Source organism: Ranitomeya imitator, chromosome 4 (assembly GCF_032444005.1).
Source record: "Ranitomeya imitator isolate aRanImi1 chromosome 4, aRanImi1.pri, whole genome shotgun sequence".
NCBI classification, from domain to species: domain Eukaryota; kingdom Metazoa; phylum Chordata; class Amphibia; order Anura; family Dendrobatidae; genus Ranitomeya; species Ranitomeya imitator.
This window is the reverse complement of record NC_091285.1, coordinates 18130175-18149105: the sequence shown is the minus strand read 5'-3', so window position 1 is coordinate 18149105 and position 18931 is coordinate 18130175. Positions and strand designations below refer to the sequence as shown.

The window sequence follows — 18931 nt, the reverse complement described above, 5'->3', positions numbered from 1 at the left end:
TAATACTGCCCCTATATACAGGAATATAACTACTATAATACAGCCCGTATATAACTACTATAATACTGCTCCCTATATACAAGAATATAACTACTATAATACTGCCCCTATGTACAAGAATATAACTACTATAATACTGCTCCTATGCACAAGAATATAACTACTATAATACTGCTCCTATGTACAAGAATATAACTACTATAATACTGCCCCTATGTACAAGAATATAACTACTATAATACTGCTCCTATGTACAAGAATATAACTACTATAATACTGCCCCTATATACAAGAATATAACTACTATAATACTGTTCCTATGTACAAGAATATAACTACTATAATACAGCCCCTATGTACAAGGATATAACTACTATAATACTGCCCCTATATACAAGAAGATGACTACTATAATACTGCTCCTATGTACAAGAATATAACTACTATAATACTGCTCCTATGTACAAGAATATAACTACTATAATACTGCCCCTATATACAAGAAGATAACTACTATAATACAGCCCCTATGTACAAGAATATAACTACTATAATACTGCCCCTATATACAGGAATATAACTACTATAATACAACCCCTATGTACAAGGATATAACTACTATAATACTGCCCCTATATACAAGAAGATAACTACTATAATACTGCTCCTATGTACAAGAATATAACTACTATAATACTGCTCCTATGTACAAGAATATAACTACTATAATACTGCCCCTATATACAAGAAGATAACTACTATAATACTGCACCAATGTACAAGAATATAACTACTATAATACTGCTCCTATGTACAAGAATATAACTACTATAATACTGCCCCCTATGTACAAGAATATAACTACTATAATACTGCCCACATGTACAAGAATATAACTACTATAATACTGCCCCCTATGTGCAAGAATATAACTACTATAATACTGCCCCCTATGTACAAGAATATAACTACTATAATACTGCCCCTATGTACAAGAATATAACTACTATAATACTGCTCCTATGTACAAGAATATAACTACTATAATACTGCCCCCTATGTGCAAGAATATAACTACTATAATCCTGACTTGTTTTCTCGCTGTGTAGGAACAGGAGGGCTACTTACCGCGGTTGCTCTCCTCCCAGCGTCTGAATCCTCGATGGTGCTTCCTAGATGGTGAGCTTTCGTTTCTGTGGATTTTGCGGTAGGTGTACACTTGTGTACTTTACTTACGGAGTACCCTGTGTTTCTTCCTTTGTTGCACAGCTACCTCCGCTGACCGGTTTTACCGTATCGATAGATCTCAGGTGAGTGGCAGCGGGGGGCACAATGTCTTTCGGCAGTTACTAGATTCTTTACGGAACCTACGGATGGAAATCGTCTTTGTCTCCGCAGGAACATCTCCATTTTGTCACTGAGATTTCCCAGGATGAGATCTTCATACTAGATCCCGAGGCTGCCGGGAGTCCGCAGGGTGGTGCCGGGACGGGGATGCCGGATCTTGTGGTTGAGCAGCCATCGGGGTGAGTGCAGCACTGTAATATAACCGCCACACGGCATCCATTAAAATCAATAATTTGGGTCTTCTCAGTGCAGAATCCCTCCACTCTGATTCCTACTCTTGTATATCCTCTCCCAATATGTAGTACGTGTTAAAATAATTAGATTAGCAAATACCTCCAAGTAGAAATGTAGTATAGTTCTTCTGATTCACTGTGTTACTTTCCCCATGTGCAGGGCATTGCAGTAGCTTAGGTTTCCATGGTTACGACCTCTCATGTAGTGACAGTTAGTTGATAGTGGTTGTAACCATGGATACCTAAGCTACTGTAATGCCCTGCACATGAGGTAAGTCACATCACTAATCAGAAGAACTATACTACATTTTTTATTGGAAGTATTTGCTAATATTATTATTATTACACCTATTACATAGTAGAACAGGGTCTTAGAGATGCGAATACCCCTTTAAAGGGAAATAAAATGTATAACAAAAATGACACACGGCACACGAGAAAAAAAGTAGTTAAAACTGTTGATTTCCTGATGACTTACAGCTACATGTGACCGCAGCGTTATAAAACAATAACAGAACAAGACGAGAAAAAAATGGCGGGAAGAATCAGAAATGAAAAATTCTCTATTAAAATGGTCTCTGTTGCTCCTAGCAACCAATCAGAGTTCAACTTTCATTTCTAAAGCTGCTGTTGTAAAATGAAAGCTGTGCTGTGATTGGTTGCTATGGGTAACTAAGAGAGAGCTGAGAAATGAGGCCTAGTGGTTTTTTAATACGTTTTTATGACTATTGACTGCGGCAATGTGTGAAACGAGAGAAACATTGGACGTGCTCTGTCACTGTTTGCCAAAAATCGTAATTAAAGGCTCTTATTTTTTTCCTTTTTATTTTGCCTGATAAAAAAAAAGATGTGACAACCCCTTTAAATAATGAAGATATTGGTTACTATGGGCAACAGAGACCGTTTTGATAAATCTGCCCCAATATGGTGGATGGGATTGACCCCACAAGCGCCATGCTTGCACTAAGGCTTGTGTGTCATGTCCTCCCAGGTTGTCGGAGTGGTGGACGCCAACGTGTCGGAAACGCATCGTGAGCGACAGCTGCGTCCCAGGGAGGCTGTCTCTACAGAACGAGCTGTCAGACAACAGGCAGGATTCTCTTTCCTCCAGCGCCCTCCCGTGAGTCTCCTGGGATACAGCGGGTTTTGTCTTTGGGGACGGATAGATGTAAACAATGAGGCCGAAAGTCGGACCTATTGTTCCTGAAAAGCCCCTTTAAATGTGTTCTTCTCTTACTAGTTAAAGGGTCTGTACCATAAACGAAAAGATGCTAAATGTGTGATCACTGGGGTCCAGCTGCTGAGAAGACCCTCACACATCCAGGAAACGGGAGGCCCAAAGTCCCGTGTGACTAGAGCGTTACTGAGCATGTGCGACCACCACTGTGCAGAGCGATGGTCGTCCATTCACACAGGGGACTGTGGAACCCTCGTAATCGGTTGGACCCCTATCCTGTGGATAGGGTGATGTATGTTGTCTATGGGACAACCCCTTTAATACTGCTGCAATTATATCACTTAAACAAGTTTTCCAAAATTATATGATCATTGAAAAGTTCTGAAGCTTTTGTTAGACTTTTTTTTTACACTTTCGGCCCAATTTATTATTGCATATTAACATTTTTTGTCTTGTTTTTGTGTTTTTCCCCTCTTTATCATTTGCGCCTTATTCTTCTTTTACTTTGCATCTTGTTAATCTTGTTTTTTGTGTTTTTCTCTTTATTGTTTGGGCCTTATTCTTTTATTACCTTGCACCTTTTTTGTCTTGTTTTTGGTGTTTTTCTCCTCTTTACCATTTGCGCCTTATTCTTTTATTACCTTGCACCTTTTTTGTCTTGTTTTTGGTGTTTTTCTCCTCTTTATCATTTGCGCCTTATTGTTTTATTACCTTGCACCTTTTTTGTCTTGTTTTTGGTGTTTTTTTCCTCTTTATCATTTGCGCCTTATTCTTTTATTACCTTGCACCTTTTTTGTGTCTTGTTTTTGGTGTTTTTCTCCTCTTTAACATTTGCGCCTTATTCTTCAATTACTTTGCACCTTTTTTGTCTTGTTTTTGGTGTTTTCTCCTCTTTATCATTTGCGCCTTATTCTTTTATTACCTTGCACGTTTTTTGTCTTGTTTTTGGTGTTTTTCTCCTCTTTAACATTTGCGCCTTATTCTTCTTTTACTTTGCATCTTGTTAATCTTGTTTTTTGTGTTTTTCTCTTTATTGTTTGAGCCTTATTCTTTTATGACTTTGCACCTTTTTTGTCTTGTTTTTGTGTTTTTCTCCTCTTTATCATTTGCGCCTTATTCTTCTATTACTTTGCACCTTTTTTGTCTTGTTTTTGGTGTTTTCTCCTCTTTATCATTTGCACCTTATTCTTTTATTACCTTGCACCTTTTTTGTCTTGTTTTTGGTGTTTATCTCCTCTTTATCATTTGCGCCTTATTCTATTATTACCTTGCACCTTTTTTGTCTTGTTTTTGGTGTTTTTCTCCTCTTTATCATTTGCGCCTTATTCTTTTATTACCTTGCACCTTTTTCTTTGTCTTGTTTTTGGTGTTTTTCTCCTCTTTAACATTTGCGCCTTATTCTTCTTTTACTTTGCATCTTGTTAATCTTGTTTTTTGTGTTTTTCTCTTTATTGTTTGAGCCTTATTCTTTTATGACTTTGCACCTTTTTTGCCTTGTTTTTGTGTTTTTCTCCTCTTTATCATTTGCGCCTTATTCTTCTATTACTTTGCATTTTTTTGTCTTTTTTTTGGTGTTTTTCTCCTCTTTTATCATTTGCGCCTTATTGTTCTATTACTTTGCACTTTTTTGTTTTTTTTTGGTGTTTTTCTCCACTTTATCATTCTTTTTTTTACTTTGCGGCGTTTTTTTTTTAAAGTCTAGTTATTTTTAACTTTCGTCATAGTGGGCAGAGTTTAGAATTTCCAGATTTTTATGGCAGGTTCATCATTCACATTGTTTCGCAAAAAGCGGCAAAATTTGTCGCAAATGTTCTCCATTTCCCCCTCAGGCAATTTTATCTACGGCAGAAATTTTTATGCAAATATTGCAGAATTTCAGGAAAACATGCAACTTTTGTCGTATGGAGTTATCATGGGGCAAAGCCCCTGCAATGGCTAAACTGCCCACCATATTGGTTTACCCAACAAATGGGCGAATCATGTACTTGTATTTATTGTTGTCAGGATTTTTTTTATTTGTGTTTTTCTCAGAAAATAGATTAAAATGACATTGCTTTGTCGACAAATCTGAAAGGTTCCGTAAAAAAAAAAACAATTTTTTTGGCTGAGATTCGCTATCACTCTCGTCCTTAGGGCGCCGAGAAAATGAGATTGTAATTGCCGGCGTGCAGGAGAAAATTAATTATACGTTCTGCTTGTTAATCAAGCGAGCGCTGCATTCATTCTGCTTTATTTCAGGTGGGATCTGATTAGTCATATCGATGATGGGGCTGGGAAGGGGAGGAGGGCTTCCTTATAGGAAGCCCTCCTCCCTGGAACTGCCAGGCCATCACCTACGGAGGAGTCATGTCACTGGGCATCCAGATGACCCCTTTTGTAATTTCGGTTCTCAGTGGCATTGGGAGAATTCTCCGTCCCCCTCAGTCTTGAGACTAAACATAGAACATGTTTACGCCAAAAAATGGATTGAAGTAGCTTTAGTGAATGAGTAATGAGAGGGGAAGTAGCTAAAATTAATGAGAAGTAGCTAGAAAAGATGAGGAATTGAAGGAGAAAGTAGCTAGAAAAGGCAAGGAAGTAGCTACAGTGAAGGAGGAAGTAGGTAGAATAGATGAGAAAGTAGCTGCAGTGAAGAAGGAAGTATGTAGAATAGATGAGGCAGTAGCTACAGTGATGAAGGAAGTAGGTAGAATAGATGAGAAAGTAGCTACAGTGAAGGAGGAAGTAGGTAGAATAGATGAGAAAGTAGCTGCAGTGAAGGAGGTAGTAGGTAGAATAGATGAGGAAGTAGCTGCAGTGAAGAAGGAAGTATGTAGAATAGATGAGGCAGTAGCTACAGTGATGAAGGAAGTAGGTAGAATAGACGAGGAAGTAGCTACAGTGAAGGAGGAAGTAGCTATAGTGAAGGAGGAGGTATGTAGAATAGATGAGGAAGTAGCTACAGTTATGAAGGAAGTAGGTAGAATAGACGAGAAAGTAGCTACAGTGATGAAGGAAGTAGCTATAGTGAAGGAGGAGGTATGTAGAATAGATGAGGAAGTAGCTACAGTTATGAAGGAAGTAGGTAGAATAGACGAGAAAGTAGCTACAGTGATGAAGGAAATAGCTAGAATAGACGAGGAGGTAGCTATAGTGAAGGAGGAAGTAAGTAGAATAGACGAGGAAGTAGCTGAAGTGAAGGAGGAAGTAGATAGAATAGATGAGGAAGTAGCTATAGTGAAGGAGGAAGTAGGTAGAATAGACGAGGAAGTAGCTACAGTGAAGGAGGAAGCAGGAAGTAGCTATAGTGAAGGAGGAGGTAGGTAGAATAGACGAAGGAAGTACCTGCAGTAAAGGAGGAAGTAGGTAGAATAGATGGGGAAGTAGCTATAGTGAAGGAGGAGGTAGGTAGAACAGACGAGGAAGTAGCTATAGTGAAGGAGGAAGTAGGTAGAATGGATGAGGAAGTAGCTATAGTGAAGGAGGAAGTAAGTAGAATAGACGAAGGAAGTAGCTGCAGTGAAGGAGCAAGTAGGTAGAATACATGAGGAAGTAGCTACAGTGAAGGAGGAAGTCGGTAGAATAGACGAGGAAGTAGCTATAGTGAAGGAGGAGGTAGGTAGAACAGACGAGGAAGTAGCTATAGTGAAGGAGGAAGTAGAATAGTCGAAGGAAGTAGCTGCAGTGAAGGAGGAAGTAGGTAGAATAGATGAGGAAGTAGCTACAGTGAAGGAGGAAGTAGTTAGAACAGACGAGGAAATAGCTATAGTGAAGGAGGAAGTAGGATGAATAGACAAGGAAGTAGCTACAGTGACGGTGGAAGTAAGTAGAATAGATGAGGAAGTGGCTGCAGTGAAGGAGGAAGTAGGTAGAATTGATGAGGAAGTAGCTACAGTGAAGGAGGAAGTAGCTAACTTCTCCCACATAGACGTCAATAGAAACCAATAAAACTGGCTGAAAAACACACAAACAAATATGTTAATTTTGGTAATTTGACCTCCTAGTGCAGACGTGGATCTGTTTCTGGGACAGTGTGGGCTTCCTCTGTATTAGTTGCAGTTCACCTTCTCACATCTGGGCATTTGTGGCCACTGGAGGCGCCATCCGCTCTGCCTCATAGATGCTGTGGATGTCAGGAGCAGATAGAGACTCTTAAGTAATGAGGTTATTGTGATGGAATAAGAGGCCTCGGCGGAGCCTGAGCCAAGATGAAATCTTTCTTGACAGAGCTGAGATTACCAGTTGTGCACAGCGGAGCTCGTCTTTACCACTCGGAGCTGATCTCCTATTTTCTGGTCCATTCGGCCTCACGCGTTTCAGCCCCAGGTATATTCTGCACCTGGCGACTGACGAGCCAATTCTTCTTTTGTCAGCATCGCTTTTCACCACATCTCTAAGGGTTTTTTTCTCTCCATTTTTTAAGCAACATAGTAGGCACAGATCTGAATGCTGCCTTTAGTTTATTTTGGATCTTTTTTTACATACATACAGCAACTGGTTACCTTCTTTGATACCAGGATTGAGGAGAACTAAGATCTAGAATCTTCTAATCGGAGAATGAAATTGTGACTGGAGGAAACAGGATACTGGCCCTGCAGAACCTTGAACAGGCACCTCATACCTATAACTTACTCATAAAATTGAGTTAAATAACTTGTAAAAAAAATCCCTGAGCTTCTCTGATTCTGCCGCTCTTTTCCGTATTACTCTGCGTCGTTCCATTGCAGAGATATTCACATTTGTTTCTTTTGAAGTGCAGTATGTGAAATTTCTGCTTTACAGTCCAGAGGTGAGTCTTCTGTGGTGGTGTGTGCTTTCATCCCTCCAAGATTATGCGTTATGATTGCCAGCATCTCAGAGGGAGGGGAAAAGCGCGCAGTCTCAGAGAAGACTCTGAAGAAACGCCAAGTTGGACTACAAAGCAGAGATTTCACATCGTGAGCTCCAGTAGAAACAAATGTGAATATCTCTGCAATGGAGCGACGCAGCGCAAAATAGAAAAGAGCTGCAGAATCAGGGGAGCTCTGGGAATTTTACAAGGTATATATTTACGTTTTTTTAGAGCAACTGACAGGTCCAGTGGAATATAAGTGACAAGTAAAGAAGGTATTAATTAATCTTTTGACATTTGTGATCTTGCTAGGAACTGCTACTTTTCTCAGCCTGTGGAATTGTTAGTTGTTTGTCTTATTGTTTCTACCCCTATAGAAGCATTAACGTAGCAAGATAAGTATCTCGAACAATCACTTGGCTTTCTCCTAGACACAATGATCGTCTTATGTGATATGATCTTATTATTGTCATATGTTACCATTATTAATAAGAGGGCATTTATAGGACTAGCTCTGGGTGCAGGGAGGTTGTATAAGTTTCCAATATTTGCTATTGAATCATCCAAATAATTATAGATTTGATACCTGCATTTTTTTCCTATATGTAATAGAAAAAGAAATAATTAAGAAATCGTGAAAACAATACATAATGTAAATAAATTAAAATAAACATAATTAAAAAAATATAAAATCAGTTCATGCATCCTGAGCTATCATATAATGTCATGTAAAGCTGGGGGGGCCACATCCAACCTCCAATTTTGCTAAATTTCCTCACAATGTGTCCACATGGGCATCCTGGACTGGTCATGGCCACTGGATGGCGCTGTGACCGTGCTGTTGTTTGGGTGCATTTTCCTTTATCTTTCATCAGGGTATGAAAATACTTTGGATTAGTGGTTAGAGAAAACAAACAGCGAATATCGGGGTTATCCATCATGCAGTTATGAATGTCTGAATGATGCAGAGCGGCAGCCGGCCCTCCCTGACATCACCGACATCACCGACATCACCGCACGGCCCTTCATCTGCTGTCGAAGCAAACATCACATTACCATTGTGAAATTCTCCTAAACCGCCATCATTTGTGATCTGTCAGTGTGATCTGTGCTGAATATATATCGTTATTTCGTATGTCAGCACAGACGTCACGGCACAGAGAACCTGGGATACACACTGGACTAACCAATATTATATAACTTATGTATGTACATGCATTACATTACTGATCCTGTGTTACATCCTGTATTATACCCCAGAGCTGCACTCACTATTCTGCTGGTGCAGTCACTGTGTACATACATTATATTACTGATCCTGAGTTACCTCCTGTATTATACCCCAGAGCTGCACTCACTATTCTGCTGGTGCAGTCACTGTGTACATACATTACATTACTGATCCTGAGTTACATCCTGTATTATACCCCAGAGCTGCACTCACTATTCTGCTGGTGCAGTCACTGTGTACATACATTACATTACTGATCCTGAGTTACATCCTGTATTATACCCCAGAGCTGCACTCACTATTCTGCTGGTGCAGTCACATTGTACATACATTACATTACTGATCCTGAGTTACATCCTGTATTATACCCCAGAGCTGCACTCACAATTCTGCTGGTGCAGTCACTGTGTACATACATTACATTACTGATCCTGTGTTACATCCTGTATTATACCCCAGAGCTGCACTCACTATTCTGCTGGTGCAGTCACTGTGTACATACATTACATTACTGATCCTGAGTTACATCCTGTATTATACCCCAGAGCTGCACTCACTATTCTGCTGGTGCAGTCACATTGTACATACATTACATTACTGATCCTGAGTTACATCCTGTATTATACCCCAGAGCTGCACTCACTATTCTGCTGGTGCAGTCACTGTGTACATACATTACATTACTGATCCTGTGTTACATCCTGTATTATACCCCAGAGCTGCACTCACTATTCTGCTGGTGCCGTCACTGTGTACATACATTACATTACTGATCCTGAGTTACATCCTGTATTATACCCCAGAGCTGCACTCACTATTCTGCTGGTGCAGTCACTGTGTACATACATTACATTACTGATCCTGAGTTACATCCTGTATTATACTCCAGAGCTGCACTCACTATTCTGCTGGTGCAGTCACTGTGTACATATATTACATTACTGATCCTGAGTTACATCCGGTATTATACTCCAGAGCTGCACTCACTATTCTGCTGGTGCAGTCACTGTGTACATACATTACATTACTGATCCTGAGTTTCCTCCTGTATTATCCTCCAGAGCTGCACTCACTATTCTGCTGGTGCAGTCACTGTGTACATACATTACATTACTGATCCTGAGTTTCCTCCTGTATTATACCTCAGAGCTGCACTCACTATTCTGCTGGGGCAGTCACTGTGTACATACATTACATTACTGATCCTGAGTTTCCTCCTGTATTATACCTCAGAGCTGCACTCACTATTCTGCTGGTGCAGTCACTGTGTACATATATTACATTACTGATCCTGAGTTACCTCCTGTATTATACCCCAGAGCTGCACTCACTATTCTGCTGGTGCAGTCACTGTGTACATACATTACATTACTGATCCTGAGTTATATCCTGTATTATCCTCCAGAGCTGCACTCAGTATTCTGCTGGTGCAGTCACTGTGTACATACATTACATTACTGATCCTGAGTTTCCTCCTGTATTATCCTCCAGAGCTGCACTCACTATTCTGCTGGTGCAGTCACTGTGTACATACATTACATTACTGATCCTGAGTTACTCCAGGGGTGCGCAATCTTTTTAAGTGTCTGCTGCCTAATCTATGTATGCGCACATACGCGGAGAAATGATGACACTTTATTGCTGGCTGTCAGTTGAAGCATATATATTCCCTTTTATTAAACGAGCTGCACAGGATTCTATAGCCTCTTACTTATCTTCCTGATCGTTGCTGAAAGCTGCTCTCATTACCTTTTTGGTTCAAGGTTCAGGTAATGGTCACTGCCTTTTATGATTCTGCTATTTGTAGCTGAGCAATAATCTTTATCGGAACAAGCAGATCAATATCCACAAAACATCTTATGAGGACTCGGCACCCAGCAAAACAAATAGACGCATGTTCACATTGGCCATAAAGCGACAAAAACCTACAAGAAACAAAATGAGCAAACACCCTGCTGTAACTAAATAAGTAAAAAGCAAAAGTGCATCTAAATAACTCAGAGTTCTTAGTAATACTGTTTTTGATGAAAAATAGCATAAAAGCCATCCCACCACGACAAGGTGACCCTGATCGGGACGGGACCTACTCTGTCTAATATTAAAAACCTTACCATGCGTTAGAGTTGTCCTCAGTGTGTGAATAAGGGCAGACAAAAGGACCGGGTCCTGACCTGTGGACACCAGTCTAGGGAAGCCTTTAAATGTAATTTCCAGCTCAGGAGAGGGAGGCCACATCTCGGCTTGCACAGAATGCAAAAATACAAAGAAAAAACTCAAAAATTGAGCTTGGTTTAAGTTGGTATACGTGCAGCACATAAACGCATGTTCACATTAGCCATAATGCATACAAAAACCTACAAGAAACAAAATGAACAAAAACCCTGCTGTAACTAAATAAGTAAAAAGCAAAAGTGCTTTTTACTTACCGTATTTAGTTCCAGCAGAGTTTTTGCTCATTTTGTTTCTTACATAGAGGTGAGGTGCAGAATGTCAGCATTATGTATTTCTACATTGGATATTATTATCCTTTAGGCTGTGTGCACATGTTGCGGATTTTTCGTGTTTTTTTCGCGTTTTCTCTCTATAAAAACGCAATAAAAACGCACACATATGCATCCCATGAATTATAATGCATTCTGCAATTTTTGTGCGCATGATGCGTTTTTTTCTGCAAAAAAAAACCTCATAATCAGTAATGTAATGTATGTACACAGTGACTGCACCAGCAGAATAGTGAGTGCAGCTCTGGGGTATAATACAGGATGTAACTCAGGATCAGTAATGTAATGTATGTACACGGTGACTGCACCAGCAGACTAGTGAGTGCAGCTTTGGGGTATAATACAGGATGTAACTCAGGATCAGTAATGTAATGTATGTACACAGTGACTGCACCAGCAGAATAGTGAGTGCAGCTCTGGGGTATAATACAGGATGTAACTCAGGATCAGTAATGTAATGTATGTATACAGTGACTGCACCAGCAGAATAGTGAGCGCAGCTCTGGGGTATAATACAGGATGTAACTCAGGATCAGTAATGTAATGTATGTACACAGTGACTGCACCAGCAGAATAGTGAGTGCAGCTCTGGGGTATAATACAGGATGTAACTCAGGATCAGTAATGTAATGTATGTATACAGTGACTGCACCAGCAGAATAGTGAGTGCAGCTCTGGAGTATAATACAGGATGTAACTCAGGATCAGTAATGTAATGTATGTACACAGTGACTGCACCAGCAGAATGGTGAGTGCAGCTCTGGAGTATAATACAGGTAACATAGTAACATAGTAACATAGTTAGTAAGGCCGAAAAAAGACATTTGTCCATCCAGTTCAGCCTATATTCCATCATAATAAATCCCCAGATCTACGTCCTTCTACAGAACCTAATAATTGTATGATACAATATTGTTCTGCTCCAGGAAGACATCCAGGCCTCTCTTGAACCCCTCGACTGAGTTCGCCATCACCACCTCCTCAGGCAAGCAATTCCAGATTCTCACTGCCCTAACAGTAAAGAATCCTCTTCTATGTTGGTGGAAAAACCTTCTCTCCTCCAGACGCAAAGAATGCCCCCTTGTGCCCGTCACCTTCCTTGGTATAAACAGATCCTCAGCGAGATATTTGTATTGTCCCCTTATATACTTATACATGGTTATTAGATCGCCCCTCATTCGTCTTTTTTCTAGACTAAATAATCCTAATTTCGCTAATCTATCTGGGTATTGTAGTTCTCCCATCCCCTTTATTAATTTTGTTGCCCTCCTTTGTACTCTCTCTAGTTCCATTATATCCTTCCTGAGCACCGGTGCCCAAAACTGGACACAGTACTCCATGTGCGGTCTAACTAGGGATTTGTACAGAGGCAGTATAATGCTCTCATCATGTGTATCCAGACCTCTTTTAATGCACCCCATGATCCTGTTTGCCTTGGCAGCTGCTGCCTGGCACTGGCTGCTCCAGGTAAGTTTATCATTAACTAGGATCCCCAAGTCCTTCTCCCTGTCAGATTTACCCAGTGGTTTCCCGTTCAGTGTGTAATGGTGACATTGATTCCTTCTTCCCATGTGTATAACCTTACATTTATCATTGTTAAACCTCATCTGCCACCTTTCAGCCCAAGTTTCCAACTTATCCAGATCCATCTGTAGCAGAATACTATCTTCTCTTGTATTAACTGCTTTACATAGTTTTGTATCATCTGCAAATATCGATATTTTACTGTGTAAACCTTCTACCAGATCATTAATGAATATGTTGAAGAGAACAGGTCCCAATACTGACCCCTGCGGTACCCCACTGGTCACAGCGACCCAGTTAGAGACTATACCATTTATAACCACCCTCTGCTTTCTATCACTAAGCCAGTTACTAACCCATTTACACACATTTTCCCCCAGACCAAGCATTCTCATTTTGTGTACCAACCTCTTGTGCGGCACGGTATCAAACGCTTTGGAAAAATCGAGATATACCACGTCCAATGACTCACCGTGGTCCAGTCTATAGCTTACCTCTTCATAAAAACTGATTAGATTGGTTTGACAGGAGCGATTTCTCATAAACCCATGCTGATATGGAGTTAAACAGTTATTCTCATTGAGATAATCCAGAATAACATCCCTCAGAAACCCTTCAAATATTTTACCAACAATAGAGGTTAGACTTACTGGCCTATAATTTCCAGGTTCACTTTTAGAGCCCTTTTTGAATATTGGCACCACATTTGCTATGCGCCAATCCTTACTGAGGTGGTAACTCAGGATCAGTAATGTAATGTATGTATACAGTGACTGCACCAGCAGAATAGTGAGTGCAGCTCTGGAGTATAATACAGGATGTAACTCAGGATCAGTAATGTAATGTATGTACACAGTGACTGCACCAGCAGAATAGTGAGTGCAGCTCTGGAGTATAATACAGGATGTAACTCAGGATCAGTAATGTAATGTATATACACAGTGACTGCACCAGCAGAATAGTGAGTGCAGCTCTGGGGTATAATACAGGATGTAACTCAGGATCAGTAATGTAATGTATGTATACAGTGACTGCACCAGCAGAATAGTGAGTGCAGCTCTGGAGTATAATACAGGATGTAACTCAGGATCAGTAATGTAATGTATGTACACAGTGACTGCACCAGCAGAATGGTGAGTGCAGCTCTGGAGTATAATACAGGATGTAACTCAGGATCAGTAATGTAATGTATGTACACAGTGACTGCACCAGCAGAATGGTGAGTGCAGCTCTGGAGTATAATACAGGAGGTAACTCAGGATCAGTAATGTAATGTATGTACACAGTGACTGCACCAGCAGAATAGTGAGTGCAGCTCTGGGGTATAATACAGGAGGTAACTCAGGATCAGTAATGTAATGTATGTACACAGTGACTGTACCAGCAGAATGGTGAGTGCAGCTCTGGAGTATAATACAGGAGGTAACACAGGATCAGTAATGTAATGTATGTGACTGCACCAGCAGAATAGTGAGTGCAGCTCTGGAGTATAATACAGGAGGTAACACAGGATCAGTAATGTAATGTATGTGACTGCACCAGCAGAATGGTGAGTGCAGCTCTGGAGTATAATACAGGACTTTGTCAGCTTCATCCTGTAGATCCCAGAGCTCATGTTCATAGACTGTCCTGTCAGGCAGAAGATCATTTGGAACATCTGACTGCCTGTTTCCAGGGACTACAACCCCCAGCAGTCCTCTCCATGATGGATGAGCTCGTTGCTCAGATTTATTAGTTTTTGGTTGGAATCCTGGTTTTATTATCTGCTCATTAACAGCTAATTAGTATCTCTCATTCCGAGCGTTTCTCTTCATTATCTCCGGGAATTGGCTGGAGCTGGGTGGGAGTCCGGTGAGGGGATTTCTTGCTCCTTAGAGGGATCAGACTACACTTTGTTTATTTGTAGTCTGTTACCATGGTTACACAGGAGATTTTTACCATCTACGTCACCATTTAGTATTTGTTGATACGTTTACACGTCAGTCTCTTCAGGATTTCTGTTGATGGTGATATTTTAATTAGAACTTTCTAAATATTTATATTTTTAAGTAGTAAGATGATTAATTCTCTTTTTTTTTGCGCTCCAGATCCCCGGTGTCAGCGGAAGAACAAGGTAAGATACAATTCCTGTGAGGTAAAGCCTAAACACTTGCGGGTTGTGGGTGGGACGGATTTCATCCTGAGATCCCAGGTGCAGATTTACAGGAGAGAAGATGATCGCTTCCTCTGATCTCCCGCCGACGTTCAGAAGGTCACAATTCTGACTGCATGGAGCCGCCACTAGGGGGCGCTCACTGCATACACAGGCAGACAGCTGAAGACCGCTCCCTGACAGGACGTATACAGTATATACAGAGGGTTAGAGACAGCGAGAGGGATTGGCGTTAGGCTGCACCCTACACACCTCCAACCCACCCCTACATGAAAGCAGATCTCAGACCCCTCCTCTTAAAGAAAACAGACCCCCCCCCCAAACAAATTGTTCCTGTATACAGACCCCTGACGACGTGTTTCCTTTGTACAGAGTCCCCCAACTATATACAAACCATCCTTATCTACAGTCCTCAGATGAGAGCCCTCACCTATCTCCAGACCCCAGACCGCAACCCTTCTATTTACAGACCCCAGGCTGAAACGGCGCTATTTACAGACCCCAAACCGTAGCTCTCCTGTGTACAGACCTCTATTGATATACAGATGCCAAATTATCCTCCCCTAATTTTAGACCCTAGACCAAAACCTTCCTATTTACAGACGCCAAACCATCCTCCACTATTTACAGACCCCAATTCATCCTCCCCTATTTACAGACCCCAAAACATCCTACCCTATTTACAGACCCCATACCTTTCTTCCCTATTTACAGACTCCAAACCATCCTCCCCTATTTACAGACTCCAATTAATCCTTCCCTATTTACAGACCCCAAACCATCCTCCCATATTTACAGACCCCAAAACATCCTCCCCCATTTAGACTTCAAACCATCCTCCCCTATTTACAGACCCCAAACCATCCTCCCATATTTACAGACCCCAAAACATCCTCCCCCATTTAGACTTCAAACCATCCTCTCCTATTTACAGACCCCAAACCATCCTCCCATATTTACAGACCCCAATTTATCCTCCCCTATTTACAGACCCCAAACCATCCTCCCCTATTTACAAACCCCAATTAATCCTCCCCTATTTACAGACCCCAAACCATCCTCCCCTATTTACAGACCCCAAACCATCCTCCCCTATTTACAGACCCCAAACCATCCTCCCCTTTTTACAGACTCCAAAATATATTCCCCTATTTACAGACCCCAAACCATCCTTCCCTATGTACAGACTCCAGAACATTCTCCCCTATTTATAGGCCCCAAACCATTCTCCCCTATTTACAGACCCCAATTCATCCTCCCCTATTTACAGACCCCCAAACCACTCCTTCCCTGCATACGGACCCAAGACCAATCCCCCACAGTGCATACAGACATCAGACTACTACTTTTATTTACAGACCCCACACCATATGCCCATTGTATCCAGGTCCCAGACAACAACCCTTCCCTCCATTTACAAACCCCAGACCAGACCCCTTTCCCCCCATTTATAGGGTCCCAACTATAGACAGTTTTGCCTTCAGACATTTTCTGATATTCTGACATCGCGGTCACATATGGTGTAAAAGAAAAAGTCTCCGGATTGCCCCAAAGTCTCAATTCCTCGTGTTCAGCGTCTGAAGGACCTACAGCACGGAGAGGCAGATTTGGGGTCTTCCATAGGGGCCAGCAGGACCCCACACACACAGATCTCATCCTCAGCATTGCAGAACCCATCGTTATTCAGAAGACTCGCCCAATGTTATGGAGCCGAGCCAAGAAACGCGCTGACTTATATCCCCCTTGCACAGATCACAAGCTGCAGTTTTGCGCTCCGGACCCTCCAGGGGGGCAATAAAGTAAATAAAGGAAATTAAGCAAATGAAAGTAGGCGAAGTAAATTAATTCTGTTCCCATCGGTTGCGGAGTCATGGACGGGTCCACTAAGTGATGATGGAAGCTCTGCCTTCGCCGCCCCTCCTGGTCTGAATGAATGATTTATCCAATGGCGGCGGCTCTCGAACGGCTCGCGGCTTTACGTTTTTGGTTTGAAGTAATTGCTTCTAGCAATAAATACCTTTCAAGTCGGATCCACCGATATATGAGACTGCAGCAGAAATCTTGGCAAAGGATTGTTTACTCGCCCTGCAATGCAGCGAGAATACAGAGCTGACAAATGTCCGTGCCGCGCGTCTGCACCGAGGTGCCAGAGCTGAGGCCGTCTGCTGCAGCAAAGTTGGGTTTGGTTGGTTTTACAAATTGGTCGCATTGAGGAGAATCCTAGACTGTAGCCCCCTCTAATCCTTTTCCTTTGAGTTCCCTATAACTTCCCCCACCAGCCCAAGAACTACAGACCCCGGCATCTTCCTAGCTTTGCCATGTTCTGATCTCGACCTACTTAATATGAATCTGTTATTGCGGTTCATTCAAATAAATGCAATACCAGACCCAGCCACATGGACTAGGGTGGCGCTGTCTCGGAGAGAATAGATAACAGAGATCACAGATTGGGGATACATGACTTTAATGATGAAGCTGTGAATGTAGGATTTCGTCATTAAACCTTTTGTTTTTTTTTATTTTGTTGTAGCTCTGGTACATGCAGTGCTTGACGGTGACCTCGACAAGGTAAGAATGTTGTTCGTTATTGTACAAAACTTGGGTCCATTTGATACAACGTAGAAATGTTTTCTTATGAAAACCAGAATGTGATGCATCATCATTCTGCAATTGTTGAACAATATAATGAATGGGGTATAATAATTGAGCTACTAAAGTAATCAGCATTAATCCCTGGAGAAAGTTGCAGACAACCACACATTTTCCCTGCTGCACCGTTGTTGTGCCCACTGAATACATTGTTACTCAAAGTCATCCAGAGAAGCTGTAAAACCTTGTGCTCCTTGCCGTACCTTGAGATTTTCACCTACAGATGACAATTCTAGTAGTATGGAAAGGATAAGTAATAGTTTATTTCTAAAAAAAAAGAAAAAAAATTAATCACTGTATACAGTTCCAAGGGGGACAGTAGTGGGGTTTACATTCACGCTTTAATGTAGACCCCATTACAGTTCCACTAAAGAATTGCAATCCGTCTTTGTAATTGGATGACTGCTTTTCTTAGGTTTGTTCAACCCACAAAATAGCTGCCTTTGGTGTCTAAAAAGTCCAATATTTTGTACTGTTAAACTACAATGACTTAAATGGTCACTGTTATTTTGAGATAATTTGCATAAATCTGTAGCTTAAGCTAATAAAATGCATTTTAGCGGAGAAATATGAGCTACTTCTCCCCCCATCCTCCTCTTACCACTTGAACTCATAATTTAGTGCTAAAGTCTGTCTTGTTTGTCATGCACATGGTTGGTCGACCCACTGTGCCACCGGGTCGGGCTTGCCTAGGAGGGACATAGCTAAGCGGCTATCTGGTCTTCACGGAAGCTCCTGATGGTGGAGTCAGACTTGAGCTGCAGGTAGCCACTAGGTACCACTCCCAGGCAGTCCCCTGTACTGCAGCTGTTCACCCCAGGGGTCAGGTTCGCAGACATGGACTCGGGCTGCATTCAGGCTTCTCCTCTGGAAGAACAGACACTGACACGGAGTCACAGGCAGGGCTGGATTTGGAAACTGGTAAAACAGTGCGGACAATGCAGAATGCAAGGATAGGTGCACGTTCAGACACACAGATGTCTTGCACTGGTTCGAGTACCGCTGGAGCGTCTTCAGAGTTCAGGTACCACTGGATTAGGTTTTCAGGATTCAGGGTACTAGCCGCACTAGCACCGGGGGGATAGGTTCAGGAACTAGCCGCACAAGGACCGGGGGGAGCAGGTTTAGGAACTAGCCACACAAGGACCAGGGGGATAGGTTCAGCCACTGGCTGCACACGGACCAGAGTAGGCAAGTTCAGGAACTAGCCACACAAGGACCAGGGGGATAGGTTCAGGCACTGGCCGCACACGGACCAGGGATTCGGATTCAGGGCCTGGTCGCACAAAGACCTGGAGACCTAACAA

The 18931-nt window shown here is 41.7% G+C and overlaps 1 protein-coding gene across 10 annotated transcripts in view; it reads left to right on the top strand.

Moving 5' to 3' along the window:
- DGKI (diacylglycerol kinase iota) overlaps nucleotides 1-18931 on the top strand; it is a 269247-nt gene that overhangs the window by 222696 nt on the left and 27620 nt on the right. For all 10 annotated transcript variants that reach the window (XM_069763213.1, XM_069763211.1, XM_069763212.1 and 7 more), the window contains 6 exons: nucleotides 1110-1179; nucleotides 1270-1310; nucleotides 1399-1526; nucleotides 2572-2700; nucleotides 14911-14936; nucleotides 17506-17543. In XM_069763213.1, the coding sequence (XP_069619314.1) occupies nucleotides 1110-1179; nucleotides 1270-1310; nucleotides 1399-1526; nucleotides 2572-2700; nucleotides 14911-14936; nucleotides 17506-17543 (432 nt within the window). The remainder of the gene's footprint in view (nucleotides 1-1109; nucleotides 1180-1269; nucleotides 1311-1398; nucleotides 1527-2571; nucleotides 2701-14910; nucleotides 14937-17505; nucleotides 17544-18931) is intronic.